Source organism: Alligator sinensis, unplaced genomic scaffold (genome assembly GCF_000455745.1).
Source record: "Alligator sinensis unplaced genomic scaffold, ASM45574v1 scaffold842_1, whole genome shotgun sequence".
Lineage (NCBI taxonomy): Eukaryota > Metazoa > Chordata > Crocodylia > Alligatoridae > Alligator > Alligator sinensis.
The window spans coordinates 1,345,722-1,366,051 of NW_005842295.1; the positions used below are offsets into that span (position 1 = coordinate 1,345,722).

General features: G+C 41.1%; 1 protein-coding gene across 1 annotated transcript in view; it reads right to left on the bottom strand.

Moving 5' to 3' along the window:
* USH2A (usherin) overlaps positions 1-20,330 on the bottom strand; it is a gene marked incomplete at its 5' end in the record, with an annotated part of 567,922 nt that overhangs the window by 224,152 nt on the left and 323,440 nt on the right. The window contains 2 exons of the mRNA XM_025209559.1: positions 6,775-6,917; positions 7,086-7,236. Coding sequence (XP_025065344.1) covers positions 6,775-6,917; positions 7,086-7,236 — 294 coding nt within the window. The remainder of the gene's footprint in view (positions 1-6,774; positions 6,918-7,085; positions 7,237-20,330) is intronic.

The following is a 20,330-nucleotide window of genomic DNA, read 5'->3' on the forward strand; positions in this document are numbered from 1 at the left end:
TGTTGTGATTGAAGGATAAGCCCTTTATTTCTACTGAATAAGTTGCAAGAATTATACGTAAACCATTTGTGATAATTAGATGAACTTGTGCTTTAAACCCCAACAGAGCTTGTATCCCTTAAAGATGATCTGTTCTAATATATAGGAACAGATGCTTAACTTCAGTTTTGTATTGTTTTTTTAAAAAGTGTATTTTTTCATAGCTAGTGCATCTACTTGTACATTCCCCACTGCCCTTTTAAGAAGAGAGACACTTAAAACTCTCTCAATTCAAACAAGACATTTGAGAGATGGTTAATTGGCCCCACTGGATAGGGAAGCGTTAAATACTGGTCCCCAACACTCACATAGTGTAGTTTCCTTTTAAATGGCAAGCAGAATCATCTAATTCTATTTACAAATCAACTAGCATGATACTACTTGGTTGAAAGGGTCACCACAATTATGTAAAACATGAGTATTAACTATAATTGGGGTAGTTTGCTAATACAATAAAAAGCTCTGAACATGAGAAAAGTTATGCTCACAGCAGTAGCTATCACTTTCTAAAGTAAGAATTCATGGATGAAATGACATGAAAAAGATGGTTATAAAATTTTAATGGAATGATAAAAGGCAAAAGTCAGCCTCTCAGCTGAATTCTTAAAATCCCTATATATCACAATCAGCTCCTTAACTGTAAAATCAATGTGGAGTATAACATGTTGTCAATGTGGTTGTCACTGGAGGGAAGACTGCAAAGTATGACAGCTACACAGTTCAGCCTGCCAATGATGAAAATAAAATCATAAAGCTCTTTACTTGGATGTAATTGTTTATAGAACTAACTACTCAAAATGAGAACAGTGGGCATCTTTTCCCCGAAGATCCTTGATTCATATTTCAAGCTATTTCATTACAACATTAATACTGGAAGGTAGTTTCATTTTGGCAAATGAAATTATCTTTTATGGTAGGCTATTTTGCTCATCCGCTTCAAAAGTTCAGTCTCTACTTAAAATGAAAGAACAAAATTGACATTAATCTTGCTTAATCACCTGCTGAGGATCAGATGTTTATTTACTTGCTGTACAGACTTGCGGGGAGGAGGGGGCTATCATCCCACCAATGAGTATATGGGATATATACATTCATTAACATACTAAGAGCTGGATCTTGGTACTGCCTGTTAAAACTAATGAGAGATATGATTTGATGGGAAGCCCACTAACTAAACAGAGTAGATCCTCCCAACTTAGTTTTGAGCCATCTATTTTGTCAGAGAGATCCAGTTGGTGAAGTTCTAAATACTAACACAATGCAGCGTCTCTGCTCAAAAGGGGACCGTAACTTATTTGGCTGAAGCATTATTCAGAAAACAAAATAACTCCTCTTCAGCAGCCATGGCATTTGAGTACTCTCTCTTTAGTTCACATTCTGCCCTAAACTATAATGTAACATAAAGATTCCTACCCTAGTTACTATATATGGGACAATATTTTTTCTGCTTGTGTTGACAGGACAGAGATGTCCTCAACCTTAGGACTGGAACACCTAAACTTCTGACAATGACATAACTGACTACTTACAGAGACAATTAATCAAAGACCATCTGATCACAAGCATTTCAGATAATTTAATGAGGGAATAATGATAGGCACTACAGAAATTAATATACTAATAAATAAAACACATTATTCTTATTTGGCAAAATATATGGAAAAGGTGTTTTGCTGCATTCTCTACTACTCAAAGCTTCAGGCAATTGATGTAAACTAAGCCTTTTGAGGAGATTACTTTTCCATGTTTTTAACCATCTGAGTTCCCCAACCTCACAGTCATTTGTCCTTGAACAGATGACAGGGGATGAGCTCCCTGCTATAACTAAGGGAGGGCAGCACTTCTTGGGAAGGCATCAGTATACAGTTAATTTCCTCATTTTGGTAGCTTCAGTCACAAATCAGAAATTTTCCTATATGCCAACAGAGGTGTGGGTTTTTTTAAAATAGAAATTCTCATCAAGCATACAAACTTGAACCACTGGTATGTTGAAATTTGGAGGGTGAAGGAGGTCTGAATTTTACTGATGCTTTCTTCAGGTCCTACCACCAAGGCCCAGACAGATTTGGACAAATTCTTCTTGATATGAGAACAATTGTGCAGGAGTCAGGGGCTTCTTCTGCAGATTCAACTGTTTACAAAATGCAAGACATTCCAGAAACCGGACAGATCATCAAATGAAAGGTATGATGAGTTTATGGGAAGACTCCACCCTTCATCACCAAGTCATGTGGATGCTCTTTTGTCTGAAACTAATTATGAAAATGGCTGTCATCATAGCAAAGACCCATGGACTGGATGACTGGCTGATTGGGATTTTTCTGGAAGAGCTAAGTTGTTTCTGACTGAAATGTGTTGAAATTTGTGGGACAAGTGCAGACCCAGGAAACCCTCATTGTGCATCTTGAACATTCAGCGAATTAAAAGCAGGCAGAATGTTTCTAAAGTACATGTGAAAATAACACATGTCAATAGCTTATAACTTAGTCAAATTTGGATTGATTTCCTTAGGCACAGCAAAAAGCACCTTCCTAACCTTAGGACTATCCCTCTGACAAATTTCACCTTTTGGGGGCTGTTCAAATCTTTAAAGCAGACTTGAAGCTATACTAAAAGTATGTTGGGCTGGCACAGAACCATCTTCAGGCACAAATAGTTGTAACCAACTTATTTACAGCCCCAATGTTCACCAAGTACAGGGGAAAATTAAGGTGATTTTGTGTACTTGGTGAAAAGTTCTATTTTCTTTTCAAATGCGGGGGGTGGGTGAGGGTAGAGTCACATCTAACAGACTAATCCAGAGACTAATGTGACTAACTACCTACCTCTCTCTCAAATGCAGGGCATGAAATTCTGTTCTCAGTTCCTCGTTATACACTCTGGGTACTTCTACTGTTTGTTAGACAGTCACTCCAGATTTACATCTAGGTAACTGGGAGCAGAATTCAGCCACAAAACTTCATGAATTGTTTGTATTTGTCTGGCAGCAAATAGTCTAAAACTATACTGACCAAAATCGCAGGAACAAACATCTTTTATTAACACACGTTTAACAGGTCTTTAAATATTCATAGGAAACGTACATTATTGTTATTTGGCACTGGCATGTTAGACCTTTAAAAATGCATGGAATTGGTTACTGCTACCATACTGATGTAAATGAAAAAATATTTTAAATAACTATTAAAATTCTCTTCAGCATCTTTCTTGCATTAAAAGCTCCTTATCTTGGTATTAAAGCATTTTATTTTCAGACACAACAGATTTTTATGGTGGTATTTGCTGACTTTCCTACCATCTTTTTTCCAATTCTCCACTACCTCAGTGCAGAAATCTGTTATAAATTAGTAATCTGTACCTGGTGTAAAGTAACTATTAACTTCAAATGTGTTATGCTGACTTCCATTACTTGCAAATCAGGCCAACAACATGCACACATACATGCACGCATACATACATTATTTAATACGTATGTAGGATCTTTATATGGATATTCTATGTTTTGGTTAAACAAGAGAGACGTGTATTAGTAGTGTAAAATTTAAATATGGGCATAGGGACACATTTATATTTAATCTGGGTAAGAGATATTGGAAGTTTCTGGTATCAAAACTGCACTTTAAAGAGACAAAGGATGCTGGCTAGAAGGACTAGGAATTAACTGTGGTTCTGGCAACAAGCTGTCAGTGTAGGTGGTTTTATAAGCAACATGTTGAAGCCTTGACAGAAATACTACTTATGCCCAATGACAGTCATTCAGTCTTTGTCAACTGAATTGAACATCCTTTCAGAGATGGCAGCCCTCTGCAATGACACCAGAAATACAGGGCCTTCTTTCACCATTTCAGAAGTGAACACTACATTAGTAAATTACAAGACAGAAGTTGTTGAATAGTGTGTGTTCCTTACCAGTATCAAAACAAATGGGGAAAAAAACCATGGAAATGAAGACCATGCTCCCTGAGGAAATGGAGTTTATAACTGCACTACAAAAATAGTACTTTTTGAGTTGAAAGATGAAAAGTAACACAACTAGTAAAAGAGGAACATGAATCTCAAATCTTAGTCCAAGGCCAGTAGTGGCAAATCATTCTACCATTTTTTGATAATGTTTAAAATCATTCATTTTGGCCATATCACAATACTCTTATGATCAATATCTGCACATATTTCAATCAAGGTTTACAGGGATTATTCAAGTCCTATGCACTTGAGTTTGACTTCAGTGGACCATGCATTGTGTGCATGCTAATGAATGTCCCCTCCCCCCCCCCCCCCCGCAAAAAATGTACAAGTTACACATGCAGGTATGTTCAGATACTAAATTGTTTATGCATGTGGCTGCCAGATGTGCTCATGTACTCATCTGATCTCATTTACAGAAAAAATAAAACCATGTGATTGATCTGAATAATTCTATTTAACCCATACATTTTAGTTAAGGCTGAAATTATACATTACACTTAGGCCATATTAAACAGGGCTGTGCAAAGTTTCAGTAGCCTATTCGATTCAAAGAATTCGCCTGATTTGGGGACTGAATCTCTGAATCTGGATCAAATCGGGAAACCAATTAAAAGCTCTGAATCGATTTGAAGCATCCAAATTGATTAAAAAAAGATTTGGAAAAGATTCGGTGATTCGACCATGGACTAAATAGGCAGCTGACACAGTTGCCGCTAGCTGGTAAATCTGTTGGGGTTGGGGGACGGAAGGAGCAGGGTGGAGGGAGGGATTGGGGCTGGGGCCAGAACAAGCTGCCCAGCCAGGGCGGGGGGGGGGGGGAGACGTGTAGGATGTGGGCGCAGCAGTGCTTCGAGTGGGGGGATTTGCCCTGCTGCCACTTGCCCAGCCAGGGTGAAGGGGGCAAGATGCAGGCATGGCTTGCTCTGGGCAGAAGGGGCAAGTGGCAGCAAGGCATAGCCCCCGCTCCCTGCTCTGCCACGCACCCCCCCCTTCCATGCTGGCTGGCAAGTGGCGGCACCACCCACACCCCCGTGTTGCCTGGCAAGTGACAGCAGTGCAGAGTCCCCACTCCCAGCATTGATGTGGACATGGCAGCATTGGGGGTGGGGGCTATGCCCTGCTGCTGCTTGCCCAGCCATCGCGGGAGGGGGAGAGGGGGCACGATGCAGGCACAGCTCGCTCCAGGCGGAAGGGGGGAAATGGCAGCAGGGCATAGCCCCTGCTCCCAGCACTGGCAGGCCCGCATCAGCACTGGAAGCAGGGGCTCTGCCCTACCGCCACTTGCCAGCTGGTGTGGGGGGCTGGCTGACAAGCTGCAGCAAATAATTATCTACAGTGAATTATATGCTCAAGTTCAAATAAAAAAAGTCTCCAAATCATATATTAATTAAAACATGATTTTTTCTGAATTTGATACAGGGAAAGGAATGGAAATAACAATGGATCCTCAGCTGGTGAAAGCTAATGGTACACTAATTACTTATGACTCACTTTAAATACCAGATCCCCATTTTTGATCGCTTACAATTGTAAAATCAGGGATCATTACACTGAAAGCCAGTGCAGGTGAGAAGAGAATCAGGGCCAATATGTTGGAATTTTATTCTTGTACAGGCAGTCCTCAGACACAGTTGGTTCCTGAAATGTCTGACCTCAGCCAGTACAAGCATCTGCCTGCCTCCCCTCACTGAAGGGTGAACATATACCTCCCAATCCAATCCATGCAGCTGAGAGAAACCCATGTAGATAGGATCTAATCTGCCTCAGTCTTTTTGAATTTCTGTACTTAGCCAAAATGTAAGTGGGTGGGTTTACAGAACATAGAACAATTAATGGGAGAAGTGGTGGATGTGGCAAGAGATTGGAAATGGTAAAAGCCTTTTTCAAACAGAGTATTGGTTTTACTAGGGATATGGCACAGCCCCATGCAGGGCAGAGCTATCTGGGTCAGTTCAGGTAGTAGAAACTGTATAGTCCTATTAGTGGAAAGCTCTGTGCAAATGAAATTATCTACTGAGAATTAGTTTGGATGGACTCTGAGTTTAAATGCCCATAGTGTTTCTAGTACCAGTGCTAGCTTGGGTATCTCTACCTAGCATTGTGCTGTGTCATGTAGAAATACTGTAAAGTCAGTACCAAAAATCCTACTCAGATGGCATCAGCCAAGTGATAACAAAACAAGTAACATTCTCATTTACACTACAAGAAGACTCTTATATGTTTTTATTATATGTTTATACTACAAGAAGACTCTACTTACTGAACTAAAGGTGGGGTTGAAAGAGAATGGAGATAGACTGTTCTCAATGGTGGCAGATGACAGAACAAGAAGCAATGGACTCAAGTTACAGCAAGGGAAGTTTAGGTTAGGTATTAGAAAGAATTTTCTCACTAGAAGTCTAGTAAAACACTGGAACCGGTTACCAGAGAGGTTGTGGAATCTCCATCCTTGGAAGTTTTTAAGACCCGGCTAGACAAAGCCTTGGCTGGGATGATCTAGTTGGGAATGGTCCTGCTTTGAGCAGGGGGTTGGACTAGATGACCTTTTGAGGTTCCTTCCAACTATAATTTTCTATTATTCTATAATTACTGTAGCTCAGCTCTCAGGGAAAATATTCTAATACTATAAAGCTAGTAAAACTTGATACAAAAAAAGAAAAGAAATCATGTTTGGTAGCAGGTGAGCCATTAGACAAATACCCATTAATGTTCTCTCTTAATGGATGTTTAACTAAGTAGGATTGAACTGTACATTTTTAGGCCACTTACTGTCCTCTGCTGTAATCATAGGGACCCAGTCACTATATGTATTGCCATAACCATTGGATACATTCAACCTCATTTCATACACAGTGTATGGCTGAAGATCTCTGACTATGTAGCTTAGAGAAGCAGTAGGATTGGAAAGCAACCTGTAAAGAAAAGAAGTCAAAGTTATAAAGATACAAAATTCAAAAGGTGAACAGGAGGGAATAAGACTGAAGCATTAAATGTTTTACAAATGGACAAGTTCCACATGTCTAAGATAATTTTACTACTCATCACTGACACTTTACAGTAAATATTTATTATTTGCATACTCAAGGATTTCATCCGTAGAATGCTTAGGCCTCATCTGGAGTTGGTAACTGGGCAAGCCTGGAGCATTATTGCGAACTGGTGTAGACCAGACAACCTGAAGACTGGTCGGAGTGGCAGATGAAAGCCTTGGAGGCAGCACGCCATCTGGAGCTGTCGAAAAACATGGATGAATTAGAGCAGAGAAAACTGTGGAGAACATATGCTGGATGGAATCGAAATGCTCCATATACTGGAAAAACTGTTCCTCAGGATCAACAGCAATGTTAACATGGTCCATTTAATTTAACATTTTCATTACTGAACTACTGTACTTCTTTATGTTCTTCCTTCCAATACAATTACTATCACTGGGCTAAAAGCTCCTCCAAAACTAAAAGGAATTCAGACACAACATACTCCTTACCACCTGTTCATATATTATCTACCTCTCTTTCTGCACCTGATTCTAGCACCTTTGTGCACCTAGGAGTCAAAAGAACTACTCATAAGGAAAGGAAGCAAAGTCCCTTCTTCCTGCAACATTTTTGTCATTAAAACTCAACACAAAAATGTAATGAAACACTTATTACATATCAATCCTTGTAGATGGATTGAAATTTGAGGACCTGGATATTTCTTCCTTTTGCCCCCTCTTTTCTTTTACTTATCAGGTCCAGGATTGTAATCGCCTTTCAGAATATAAGTTAGATACTTCAGCTGGAGTAAATTATTATAACACAAAAGAAATTAAAGGCGCTATGCTGAGTAATACTTACTTAGGTAGATAGCCTCATATGTTTTTAAAGGACAAAGACCCCTGTGTATGAAGGTACAAAAGCACCCAATGCCTCTTTAGTCCTATATGAATCAATAGGACTAAATTCCTTCATCTGCAGCACTAACCTGATGGAGAAATCTCTTGTCTACAAACACATTTGACATTCATACGCATAATGTATACCATCATAGCGTATTTCTTAGAATGTTAAACAGAAATATAGTACTGCTTGATTTTGGAGTTGTTTTTTTTTCTTTCCCTCTTTTTGGAGTATTTTTGCCATTTACTCTTGTAAATTATTTTGTCTTTGCTAATTCAGTAGTTACTGTTTGTTTCTTGCTACAATCATTAAAATAGAAGGCAGGGCAGGGTAGCTAACTCATTCAGAAAGGCACATGTTTTTGTAGGCTACAGCCTGCTTTGTTGGATACTATGAATGACAGACAAATAGAAAATTTTTGGTTTTGCTGTTTTCTTTTGCTGTTACTGACCTCCCTGAAAGATTCTTTAGCCAGTTGGCCACCTAAGGTATTGCTGTAAGCCAAACTACAGTTCAACGCAGTGTCAGGACAGAGTGTTTAACTATAGGACCTACAACTGTTAACCAGACCTGCTGACCTGGACTGCTGAGTGAATAGTAGCTTGTAATTAAGTTTTATAATCTTTATCTCTTTGGTGTTAAATAAGGTGGCTCCCAAAGAAAAGGAAATGGACATTGTGACTCAAATGGTCCCTGAATTCTTTTTTGCTACAGTTTGTGAATTACATTCTGTTTTGTTACCATCCATTGGTGTAAAGCAAGAGAAATTCCACTGAATTGACTGTCCAGTGACCAATATAAGTGAAGCCAATAATTAAATTTAGAGCTTGACTCTACAATATATCTTTTAAAACCAGAATGTGCAAAAATACTACTTATATACAATCATGAATTATTTTGACATTCATTTTAAGGTGCTTCAAAAAGGGCATCATATATGCAAATACAAAACCAAACCAAAAGGTAGTAGTAAATCAAATTAAAATACTTGCCACTAGTATAGAAATAATCTTTAATCAGAAGATCTCAAAGTGATTTCACAAATGTTCAATAATTAAGGTACAAAACATTCCTATAAGATGCCTCATTTAAAGTTGAGCTGTATGCAAAAGTGCACCAATGGCATTATATGCATGCTGAAAAACTACACCGTTCAAAATCAGAAGCATATTAGTCCTAGCTCAAAATGTAAGGGGGAATATTCAGGTAACCAGAAACTAGCTACCTGAGCTTTAATTTGCCAAGAAAATAGTCTTTACATCACTGCATTTGAAGAAAGTGTTATGAAACTAAAACACTGCCTGTTCCAAAGACAGTGTATAGCAGTGGAGGAGTCAAAAACCTGGGTTTATGTCCTGTGACTCTTAACCAGTCACTTAACCTCTGTGTCTCTGTTTCTCTACCTGTAATATGGAGGTAATCCTCTTTGCTAAACTCTTTGAGGTCCACAAACAAAAAGCATCAAAATGAGTTCTATAAAAATATAATAATTATGATGCTGATTTTATAACCATATTCACAAGGCAGAATTTAATACCCTAGATAATCACAGCTAGGTGTTCAGGTATCTCCCACTATAAAAGTACAATGAAAAAAAAACAGTAGAAAGATTGGGCCAAACTTATCCTCTGTGAAAGCCCTTTTAATTAAGGTATGAATTTGGCTTATTAAGGTTTTCAAATCACTGTGTCAGAGTATACAGAGCAATTTCTTTGTTCAAAGGATATTCCTGTAACTTGCAAAAAATGTCATTAATGTGCACTTGTAAAAATGCAGAAAGAACACATAAGTAGACTCCACAGGAATAAAGCACTTTTGAGTCTCTGTTGGGTAATAATGAGAAAGGTGCTCTATAAATTTGGTCACACTTTGATCATTAAAGCTACAAGTGCTTCCCAAACAAACTGGTCATTGTAAATTGCATACAGAACATCTAGTGGCCAATTCAGATAGTCCTCTTAACAGAGACCTTTAATGTAATATTTCCCTCAGTTTAACCCCTTTTATCCTACCCTTTTTCCCAAGAGGCTCCTTAGTACCCAAGCAATAACTAGCCACCGGCAATAATTCCACTGCAGATTTCTCAACAGAAGGGCCATGTATCTATCAGTTTGATATATTGTCTCTAAGATGCAATGTTGCTCAAAAAGCTCCCTTCAAGCTTTAATATGACCCTCAGGGGGCAACCACTCCACTTGCAACCTACTGAATCAACATCCTGTCCAGTAAATCCTAACTTAGCCTGGTAAAAAGTCATGCTTCATCTACAAAGAGTACAAGGGCTAAAAAAAATCTTTAATTACACTCCTACCTTAACTTTTATATCATGAAAACAAGTGGGGTGCATCCAGATGAGCATGCATGTGCAGTTTGCTGGGCTGCAGACCCAACTGCGGTACTGCAAACCACATGCACTGCACATGCAAGCATTTGCCACACTGCTAATTTGCCAGAGATCCCAGTGTCAAAAAAACCTGCTGCAGAAAAAAGTGGGGTGGCACATGTGGGGACAGGGTGTGCCACCTGAAACCAGAGCCTGGCCAGCCACAGCCACACTTTGGCTGCTAGCCTGGCTCCACGTGCTCAGATTGCCTCCAATGCAGCCCCAGGAGGCTCCCAGGGCCTCAGGTAAGGCTGCTGGGGCCAGCCTAGGTGTTGGCCCGAGCCTCCTCTACCCCACCCGGGGCAAATTCCAATGCACCAGAGCATGCATGTATGGGCATTCCCTAGGGACAAGTAGCAGTGGCACAACTATATGCCGCTGTTAGTTGTCCCTGGGGAAGCACATGTGCACACTTGTCTGGTCACGCCCATGGGTATGGACTTAAGTATGACAAACTACTTAAAGTGGCAACAAGACTTTGTGTGCAAGGCAATAAGGTATGGGAGGAGCATCAGAAGAGGAGTTATATTCCCAGCTTTGACACTGACTTGCTAACCAATTTTTGTAAAGAATCATAACTCCCCCATGATATGTTTCCTCATCCAACAAAATGGATGCAATCATCTCAGAAAGCACATGGAAAGCTGAGGGTGAAAAAACACCATATATGTAGTAGGTATACTGTAAAGGCCTAATCCTATTTCACCTTCACGTGCTTAAATGGCACTTCTGTGATAGTATCAGTGCAATTTTTGGTTTTGTTTCTGTGGTTTTTAGGTTCTACTTTTACCTGCAGTGAAATAGGACCACACAAGTAACTGAACTTGCCTGAAGTAAAGCAGAGGAAGAAGCAGGCCTCCCTTCTGCTGCAGTTCTTCAGCAAAAGGGGTGTGACAGGACCCCGCCCAGCTTACCTCAGCACCGCAGCTCAGGTGGCTGCACCACAATTGGTACAGCTGGTGCTCCGTGGCTGGAAGACCCACTCTATACTGGTGTGGGGCCTACAGGCCACGTTTTTAAAAGTGGCCTAGAGGCTGGGAGGAAGGTGAGAAGTATATGGATGCTGGAGACATTAGCTGGACACCCCTCGCCCCTGCCCCTGGAAGTAATCCAATGCTTCCCCTGCCAGCCAGTGAGCCCAGGGAAGCAGCTTCAGCCAGAAGGCAGCCAGGACAGGTGAGTGAACACACCCCAGCCAGGAGGCAGACCCAGGCACAGCTCCAGCAGCCAGCTCAAGGCCAGGTCCATGGGTCAGGAATGAGTCAACTTGACTGAGCCAGTGAGATCTGCCAGCCCACAGAGTGTCAAAAGGCCTGGAGGCAATACTACACCTCTTGACCTTGCTTACAGACAGCCTGACATGCCAGCAAGCTCACCCACAAGCTCACCTGCAAAGATTGCCCAGAGCATCAAAGGTTAGATGGGGATGGGACAGTGCAGTCCAGTGGGTCAGGTGGACACCCAACAAGGGTGAACCCTGGAGGGATGGCCCACAAAGCCCACACATCCCTGCAGTGTGGCACGCTGATGGGGGACAGCTGTGACATTCAGCCCTGAGTGAGCACAGCAGGGAACACACTGAGGCCCTGGAACACTTGGCCAACCAGCCAATTGGGAAGAACCTGAGGAAAAAGGGTCAAGTAGCCCACAGGGGAAGCAGGGTTGGGGAAGCAGACCCTGGATCCCTGGTGCTCAAGATTGAGCAGCTCAGCACAGAGACAACAGTGCCCACCAGACTAAGCTACATTAAGTTTTTGTGTCAGCATTTTTTTCCTGGAGAGTGGCAGGACTGTGGCAGCTGTGCTCCAGCAAGCCACCTGCAACTACATCAAGCCATGGCCTGGATCTACTGTAACACCCCAGTGGAAAGGGGTGGGGTATAGAAGAGGAGAAGCCCCACCGAAGATGCACCAATGAGGGAGTTCCTGAGCCAGTTAGGAACCACTGAGCAACACCCCAGAGCTACTGGGAATACCAAAGTCATGGCAGGCAAGTAGGCTCAGGTGCAATCTTCCATAGGTGGCAGGAGAAGGGCCTGTCACAAGGGGGCTGAAGGACTAGATTCAGATCCCTGTTTAACTGGTGTAAATTTAAGGTGGATACAGGAAAGCCACTCTGGCTTTAAAGCAATTATACAGAGATCAAAATCTAGCCCTGGCCCTGCTGCATCTACTGTTGCTGCAGATAGGCCAATATAAGAGTTTATAACTATGCAAATGTAATTCTAATAGTTTGGGACATCTGCACATGCAAAATATTTTAAAATAGCACAGATGCTACATTTGAGTCTTAACTAAATATTTTTCTTACACATGTCTGCATGGAAATGATAAACAGCAGACATTTAACAGCCGGGAAAGGAACTGGCTTTTCACAGCTTGTGCCATAAGAGCAAAGAGCTTTTGTGTTGATAACACTGATGTTTCTGTTAGCCTGCCTATGGACAAAAATCATTTCTAGTTGTGACCAATCTCATTCTTTTCTGGGTTCAAAGCACTTTAGTTTATTGTAGTGGTACTTTAGCCACTTCTCATTCATTTTCTATCTTAGGGGCCCAGTCTGAGACCACCTTATTCTAGATACATTCTATGGTGATATCCTGCATCTTGTTCTGTACCTTGACATCTGCTTTCCTCAATTTTCTCAAGTATGCCTGATACTCTAGCTGTTGGTTCTTTCCACATAAAGTACAAGTATTGTATTGTCCGTACCTACCAGCATTGGTAAAAATGTGTCTGCCACTCAGACTATAAACCATCATTAGAAGGGTATGCTAGTTATAAACTTTTACCTACTGGAAACTGTTTTTTCAGCAATCATCTTCACAGATATGCTTCACAGGTAGCCACAATGGTTTGTCATTTAACTCCGTTAGTCCAGCCCTTTCACTTATTCAATGAATAATTTGTACAATAACCCCAGAACTTGCCTTTCACATATTCCATAAGTCAGATGCACACAATATTCTTTGATTTTTCATTTCAGTTATATACCCAAGCTTCTTTTTTCTTTAATATCCATTCTACTTTGTAGCTCTCAAAGATGATCTCTGCTATCAGGACCATATTGTTTGAAAAGGATTGGGGTTGCTGACCTGTTCACTGCTGACACAACTCATCTTTTCTGGAACAGGTTGGGAAGTCAAACCCTGAGATATTTCTCCTTTTTGTTGTGATCCTCTGCCTTACCTCCTGTTATGGTTTTGTGGAAGTCTTTAGTGCAAGTTCTACTGTTGCAGTATTATAGTACTCAGACAACTTAAAATCACAACAAATTAATATAATAAAGTTTGCCACAATTTCATATGAAACCTTCTGCTATTACTTTAAAATCCTAGTGCTTTTATTTGTCCATGTCATCAGCTATTTCAGTGTCCCAAATTGTACAGTATATTACTCTGAGTGGGGAAAGCAAATAAGCACCAGGAAGGTAGGTTTCATTTAATGGCCTTACACTCAGGGCCAAGGTCTGAGGGAGACTTTTAAGATACCTCCCTTATGAAAATCCTTCAGTTAAAAAAAAAACAACAAAAAAACACTACTGTTAGTGAGCTATTCTCATACCATTTTAACACCACGATCGGGAAAAAAGGGGTATGTAATAGGCTGCTCTTACCTAAAGGATTAGTTATCTCACACTGAAGTCAGAGCTATATAAAAGCAGTAAGACAGATTTGGATGATTTGGTTTATTTTTATTTAAGAAGAGGATCTAGACACACTTCTTTGCTCAGGTTATGCAGAAGTTTATCCACATTACCGAAACTGAAATTTGATTAAACAGTGAAAGCTATAAAATAAAGCTGATTATCAATTACCTGACTGATTAATGGTTATAAATACTTGCCACAGAGACAATGAATGGAATGTATAACTAACTGCCTGTTATAACCAATTATTTATCATGCCACTTAAAATGATTTGGGGCCAATAACTATCCTATCGTAAAGACATTAAAAAACCCCCACCGTGTGCACTAGGAAGATGCATATCATAGGTCCCACTGGTAAATACATATGGTCTACTATACTTCCAATTACTTTGCAAAGGCAACATCCCATGCAAAGAGGCATCATGGGGGCCCAGTCCTTCCCTAACTCTCATAGAAACACTTGAACTTTTCATTTACCCTGAGAGACATTGGTGGCAGGTAGACAGGGGACAGGTTTTAGTCAGTCTTATACATATAGGATATTCCCAGCTTTTTTGTATGAATGGCTAGAAGAGGCTGAAATCTTTATTATTTAATTTTTTCAGTACAAGCATGGGGGTCTTATTTATCTTGCATGGATTTTCTTGGATACCAAGAGAGCTTTGAGTATGAAATATTTTATCTTGGTTTAACATAAAACTCAAGAGCTTGAAAGCAGAAATAAGGCCTTCAAACATATCTGCTATCAGTTTAAGTCTAGTCCATGTTAGAAATGATATATATATACATATTTCTGATGATAGGTTCAATGGGGACATTCAAATCAAGGGGTTCTCCTCGATATGTATCTTAGGACAGGAATGTGACAAAGTATTACAAACTTTGGCACAGTGGTTAGTTTAGTTGCATATTTGCAATTCAAATATTTCATTTAGAAGTATCTGAGTTTGTAGCACCTGTAAAAGCCTGACATTGATATGACAACTACTAGTTGGAGTACACTGCTGTCACAAGAGATAGGAACCTTGCTTGAAGAAGTGGGACTCCAGTTCTGACAGGGTCAGGGCAGCTAGGTGTGGGCTGGACAGCCACATCGTGCAGTGTGCTGTAGCCATACTGTCTCTTTGAAAAGCAAGGGTTTGCTGGAAGTGACTGAAGGACTCCCAGTCACCATATCACACCTACTTTTTCATAGCATCAAATGAAAGTTATTTTTACCTACCTCATGCCTCTCTGAACCAGTTAGTCTCTAAGGCTAAGTACAGACAGTCAAAAAGCCCAAGCCAGATTGATTTAATCTATGCAGCTTCTTCTAAGCTGCAAAGATTGAACTGATAACCAACTGAAGTGACATTCAGTTTTCAACTGGGAAAGTCAGAGGGAAGCCTACATTGACCCTGGCTAGTAAGTGGGTGGCGGGGGGTAGGGGGGAGTGCTGGAACACTTTTCTCAGCCTGCTGGCCATTGCCAGCCCAGCCAAGTGGTGCCATCTCCATTGGCTCCCCAGTACATGTCCCTAACCTCCCACTGTCTCCCCACAGGCAATTGGGGAGCCCCCTGTCCAGGTGCTGGCCCACTTTGGGGGATCCTCCCCCTCAGGGGCTTTCCCCCAGCCGAGGTTCCCCAGCCCAGGCAGCCCTGGGGAGCTGAGAGGAATTCACCTCTTCCCCCTTCCCAGCTGCTGAGTGCTTCAGCTGCTGCTACAGGAGGAAGAAAGCAGCAGTCCTCCAAGCCAGATGCCTGCCCATGCAGCCCAGCATGGGGCTCCCTCCCTCCCCACCCCAGTTCAGGGTCCCCCATTCTAGGGCAGCCTCAAGGAGCAGAGGGAAGTTCTTCCACTCCCCCATAACTGGTTTTGCCTTAGACTCACAGCAGCTGAGGCAAAACCAGCTGCAGAAGAGCAAGAAAATTTCCCTGTGCTCCCTAAGGCTACCTCATGCTATCTCTGAGACTCGTAAGGCAAGCAGCTGTGGATTTTGGGAGGAAGAAAAGTTCCCTCACTCCCTGGGGCTGCCCTGGGCTAGGAGACCCTGGTCTGGGGTGGGGAGGGAGCCCTCCAAGGTGGGGGCTCCCTGGTGCCCCCATGCTGGGCTGCATGGGCAGGCACCCAGCCCAGAGGACTCTTTCTCCCTCCCTCCTGTGGCACCCACTGAAGCAATCAGAAGCTGGAAATCAGGAGGGGGGAATTCCCCTCAGCTCCCCAGGGCTGCACCAACCATGCTAGGGGACCCTGGGCTGGGGTGGAGCAAGGTTCCTGAGGTGGGAGCTCCCTGGTGCCCACACCCCCAGGGCCTTGGGAACTCCTTCCCCCTCCCTCCTGTGGCAGCAGCTAAGGCAATCAGCTGTGCAGGGAAGGGTGGAGGGCTGCTGATGGTTGAAAAGCCCCCACCACAGGGGCTTTCTCTCCCCCCGCCCTCCTCCATGCACTCTGTAGACCCTGGCTAGGGAGGTCTGGGGGTCTATTCCCCTGCCTCCCTTCCCTATGAGCTGATTGACACAAGCAGAAAGCAGGCTAGGGAGCAGAGGGGCATGGTCAACCCTGCTCCACTTGAGCAGACATCATAGGCCAGGGCTGCAAAGCATCCTGGGATGCTGGGGGACTGTCACTTAATTTGAACTGGGAAGGAATCTGGAACAGAATTTCCATAAACTGGTTTGACCTAAATCAGTTAAGTCTGATACTACTTCCAACAAGGTTTATCTTAAATCAGTTTGGGCCATCTTGAAAATGATTTATGTGCCCTGAACTTCTGTTCTGTTCCAGGTTTAAACCAGTTTCCAATCACTTAAACCATTTTATGTGTGACTTCTGTCCCTAGCCTAAGGTGCCACTATGTCCTAACTTCTGCCCAACTTCAGACTAACATAACTAACACCTCTGTTGACAAAATGCTATAATAATATGGCTTTATGAAAGGAAAAGGCTTCAAGTCTCACTGCTAACTTGAGTTTTGTATTTAAACTTCCCTTCAGTGATCGTTTTTCCATCTAGTATAATTGTTGGTCATAGAATAAAGAGGTCATAACATGGCTTTTAGAAAGACAATTTCATAAAGCCTTTGCCATGTACTGTACTGCTGTCCTCCTAGGTTGTTCGAATATAGAGTTTATGGTGGTTTCTTGTAACACATAAAAATTTAGCACTTATTGTAACTCAACTGAAAACTGTATATTAAAGTTCTCCCCCATAACAGTTGAATTTCTCCTCGCAAAGGAGCTTTCTTTGGACATTTTAAAGTATACTAATAATTCAAAGGTGCAAGAAGTTCTTTCTGTTTTATTCTGATATTTACATGTGTAGGCATCCACCATATAATTTTATCTGAAAGCAAACTATTTATTGTTTTGCTTTAATTGAATATTGTAGCATGCTGTGCTTTATAAATAAAAAGAACATTCAAATAATAAATTCAGTATAATTTAATAATAGGAAATTAGTTATAAACCAGTGAAAGCAAATATCTTGCATTTTAACAAAAAAAAAAGAATGATACAGCCATGGCATACTATACACAAATAAGGACACTATTTTGATAAGCAGACACATCTGGGGAGGATTTGTATCAGAATCTACTGTACTTAAGAGCTAACGATGCTAAAGTTAAGCTGTATCCCATCACCTCAAAAGTTAGGAAGTGCTTTGTCTCATGAAATGGAAAGGAAGGAGTCATGCCTTCTGCTTTTAACTGCATGAAGGGGAGGGCTTATATGGCTTATTCTGCTGGATGAAGTTCTGTCTCATGTCCAGATCAGCAACTGCAAGAAGGCAACAAAGGACCCCACTACAGCTACATGCAGCCACAGCTTCCCATTTGCAGTTGGAGATCCATGTTCCCACAGAGTGGCCAGCAGGGTCTCACCAAAACCTGGCTGAAATTGCTCCAATATCACTAGTCAGTTGGGACAGCTCTGGTGGTGGTGATAGATGGCCAGCAGGCACATGGCATTATCTTGGTGGAGGTTTTTAGAGGAAATGATGTATGAAACCCAGCCTAATCTAACACAGCACAGCACAGCCCTGATTTTGTCTGGAGCCTCCCGGTGAGACTGTAGTAAAATCATAAGTAATAACAGTAAAGAAAGATTAAAAAGTAAAAAAAAGGATTGGCTTCATTGCAATTCTGTAGTCTGTTGTGGGCACATCTATATGTGCACTTTAATATGCATGAGCTATTTTAATGCACATTAAAACATCACAAAAATATCACGCTCTTTTGTTACTGCCCATTAAAATAGGCTAATGCGCCTTTTTCTAGTTCCTCACAATGGAGAGTGCCTTACATGAGTCGGGAGGCTGCACTGAAGCACTGTAATTAAAACACATTGGAGCAGATTTGATTAATTGAGTGCTGGAGTGTGGTAATTACCATGCTCCAGCCAGCCTCTGTCTCATTAATCAGTGTCCCCGCACTGCAAAATGGCAACAAGGGTGCTTTAACTAAAGCTCCTTCACTGAGCTTTAGATAAAGTACCCCTGACACCATTTTAAAGAACAGGGATGCTGACACATGAGATGCTCCAGGTGCTTTAATTAGAGCGGCTCTCAGAGCCACTTTAATTAAAGCACTCCTCCCTTCTTCCCCAGAGTATGTGTAAAAATGCCTGGATATACTAGATTTAATGCGCATTACCTAAAGTGCATTAATGAATGTGTAGATGCACCCAGTGTGAAGTATGCAGTTAGACCACAACGTTTTGTCCATTTCAATTTTCTGCACAAGAACAATTAACCCTTGGAAGATTTTGTTAGTATGAAATTTAGCATTGTAAAAATAATGGTATGAAGGCCTAGGGTAAATTTCCAAAGAAGGTGTGGTGCTTTAGCCATTCTTTTTCTCTCACTCTTAGGGTGTCTATACACAAACAGAGAGGCTGCTCCAATGTGCTGAAATTCCAGTGCATCAGAGCAGAATCGATTAATTGAGTCTGCTGGAGCATGGCAATTACCGCACTTCAGCAGCCTTCTATGTCTTGTGTATCAGTGTCTCTGCACTTCAAAATGGTGACGGGGGTAGCTTATCAAAAGCTCTTTGAGCAAGCTTTAGACAAGGCACCCCTGCTGCCATTTTGAACTGCGGAGACACTGATACATGAGACGCTTTGGGCATTTTAATTAGAGCAGCTCTCTAATTAAAGCATGCCCCCCTCCCCCTCCCAGAGCACATGTATAAAACCCTTAGGGTTTAAGGTGCCTGTCACAGAAGTATCCAAGTATTTTCCATGTTAATACATTTGAATACGAGGGTCTTAGGAAACTTTGTGGAATCATCCCAATATCACATCATTGGCTACTTTCTCTTCCTTCATTATAGGAAGCTTTTCGCATTTAAAGATATTGAACCGAAAAGACATTGGGCCTAAAATATGACACACATAATTTCTGAAATTATGTATATTTGAATTTGTGTATCTGTGTGGGTTAGTACAGCATCTTCTAAAAGTTCTCTCTCTGTAAATCTCCTTTTAGTAACAATATTTTAGTAAACAGAAGCTAAGAATGGTCCCTACTACTTTCTTCAATCAATCTTTATTCCAAACTGCTAAGAATATTATTACCATTTCCTGCTTACCAGCAGTGCATGAGACAAAGAACAAGCCTATCAAAGCAACAATATTTATTAAGTGGAAATTCTGGTTTGTTATCTTAACCTACTTGTCCTCAATTCTCTCTAAAGCAGTCAAAGAATATAGCCTTTGAAGTAGCGTATACACCCTACTTTACAAAAGAAAACTAGTGTGTATGTCAGGTTCAGACAAAATACCAAAAATGATTGTATATTTTATTAAAAACCTATTTTTATCTTTCTCTCTCTCTTTCTCTTTTTTTTTAACAAAAGTCTAATTTAGTTGTTGTTCCCTTAGGTACAAAGTACACAGTTCATAATTCATTTGATATAAAATGTCAGTTTAGATTGTTGCACTTCTTTGATAAATGAGAAAAAACATGTACATTTAAATTTCCTTCTATGAGGTTTTACTAGGAAAAGGCCCCCTCCCGTTGTGCTGCTCAAAGACCTTTGTGTTAAATTAAACATCAAAATTCAGCAACTGTAGGGAATGATATTTCCAAGACATACCATACAAATGTATGAGACTGGGAAAAAAGGTAATGATTTTTCCTACCAGTAAAGTGATCCCTCCCAAAGAGCATCTTTGATCCTTGAATTAGTTCTCAGTTATAATTTAATATATCACAACTGTTGGCAGCTTTCCTTACATTTAGTCATAAAATGATATAGGCAGCTCTGCAAAGAGCAAAACAACACATTTAAGAGTTTATTCCCCTTTCAAGAAGTGGTTCTGCCTTTAATAGTCATGTATGAGAGTGGTAGGATATGTGTGCATATCATATTGAGTGCGGGAATTAATTTAATGAAATCAGTCATCATTAATACTGTAGACATTTTTCCCTAC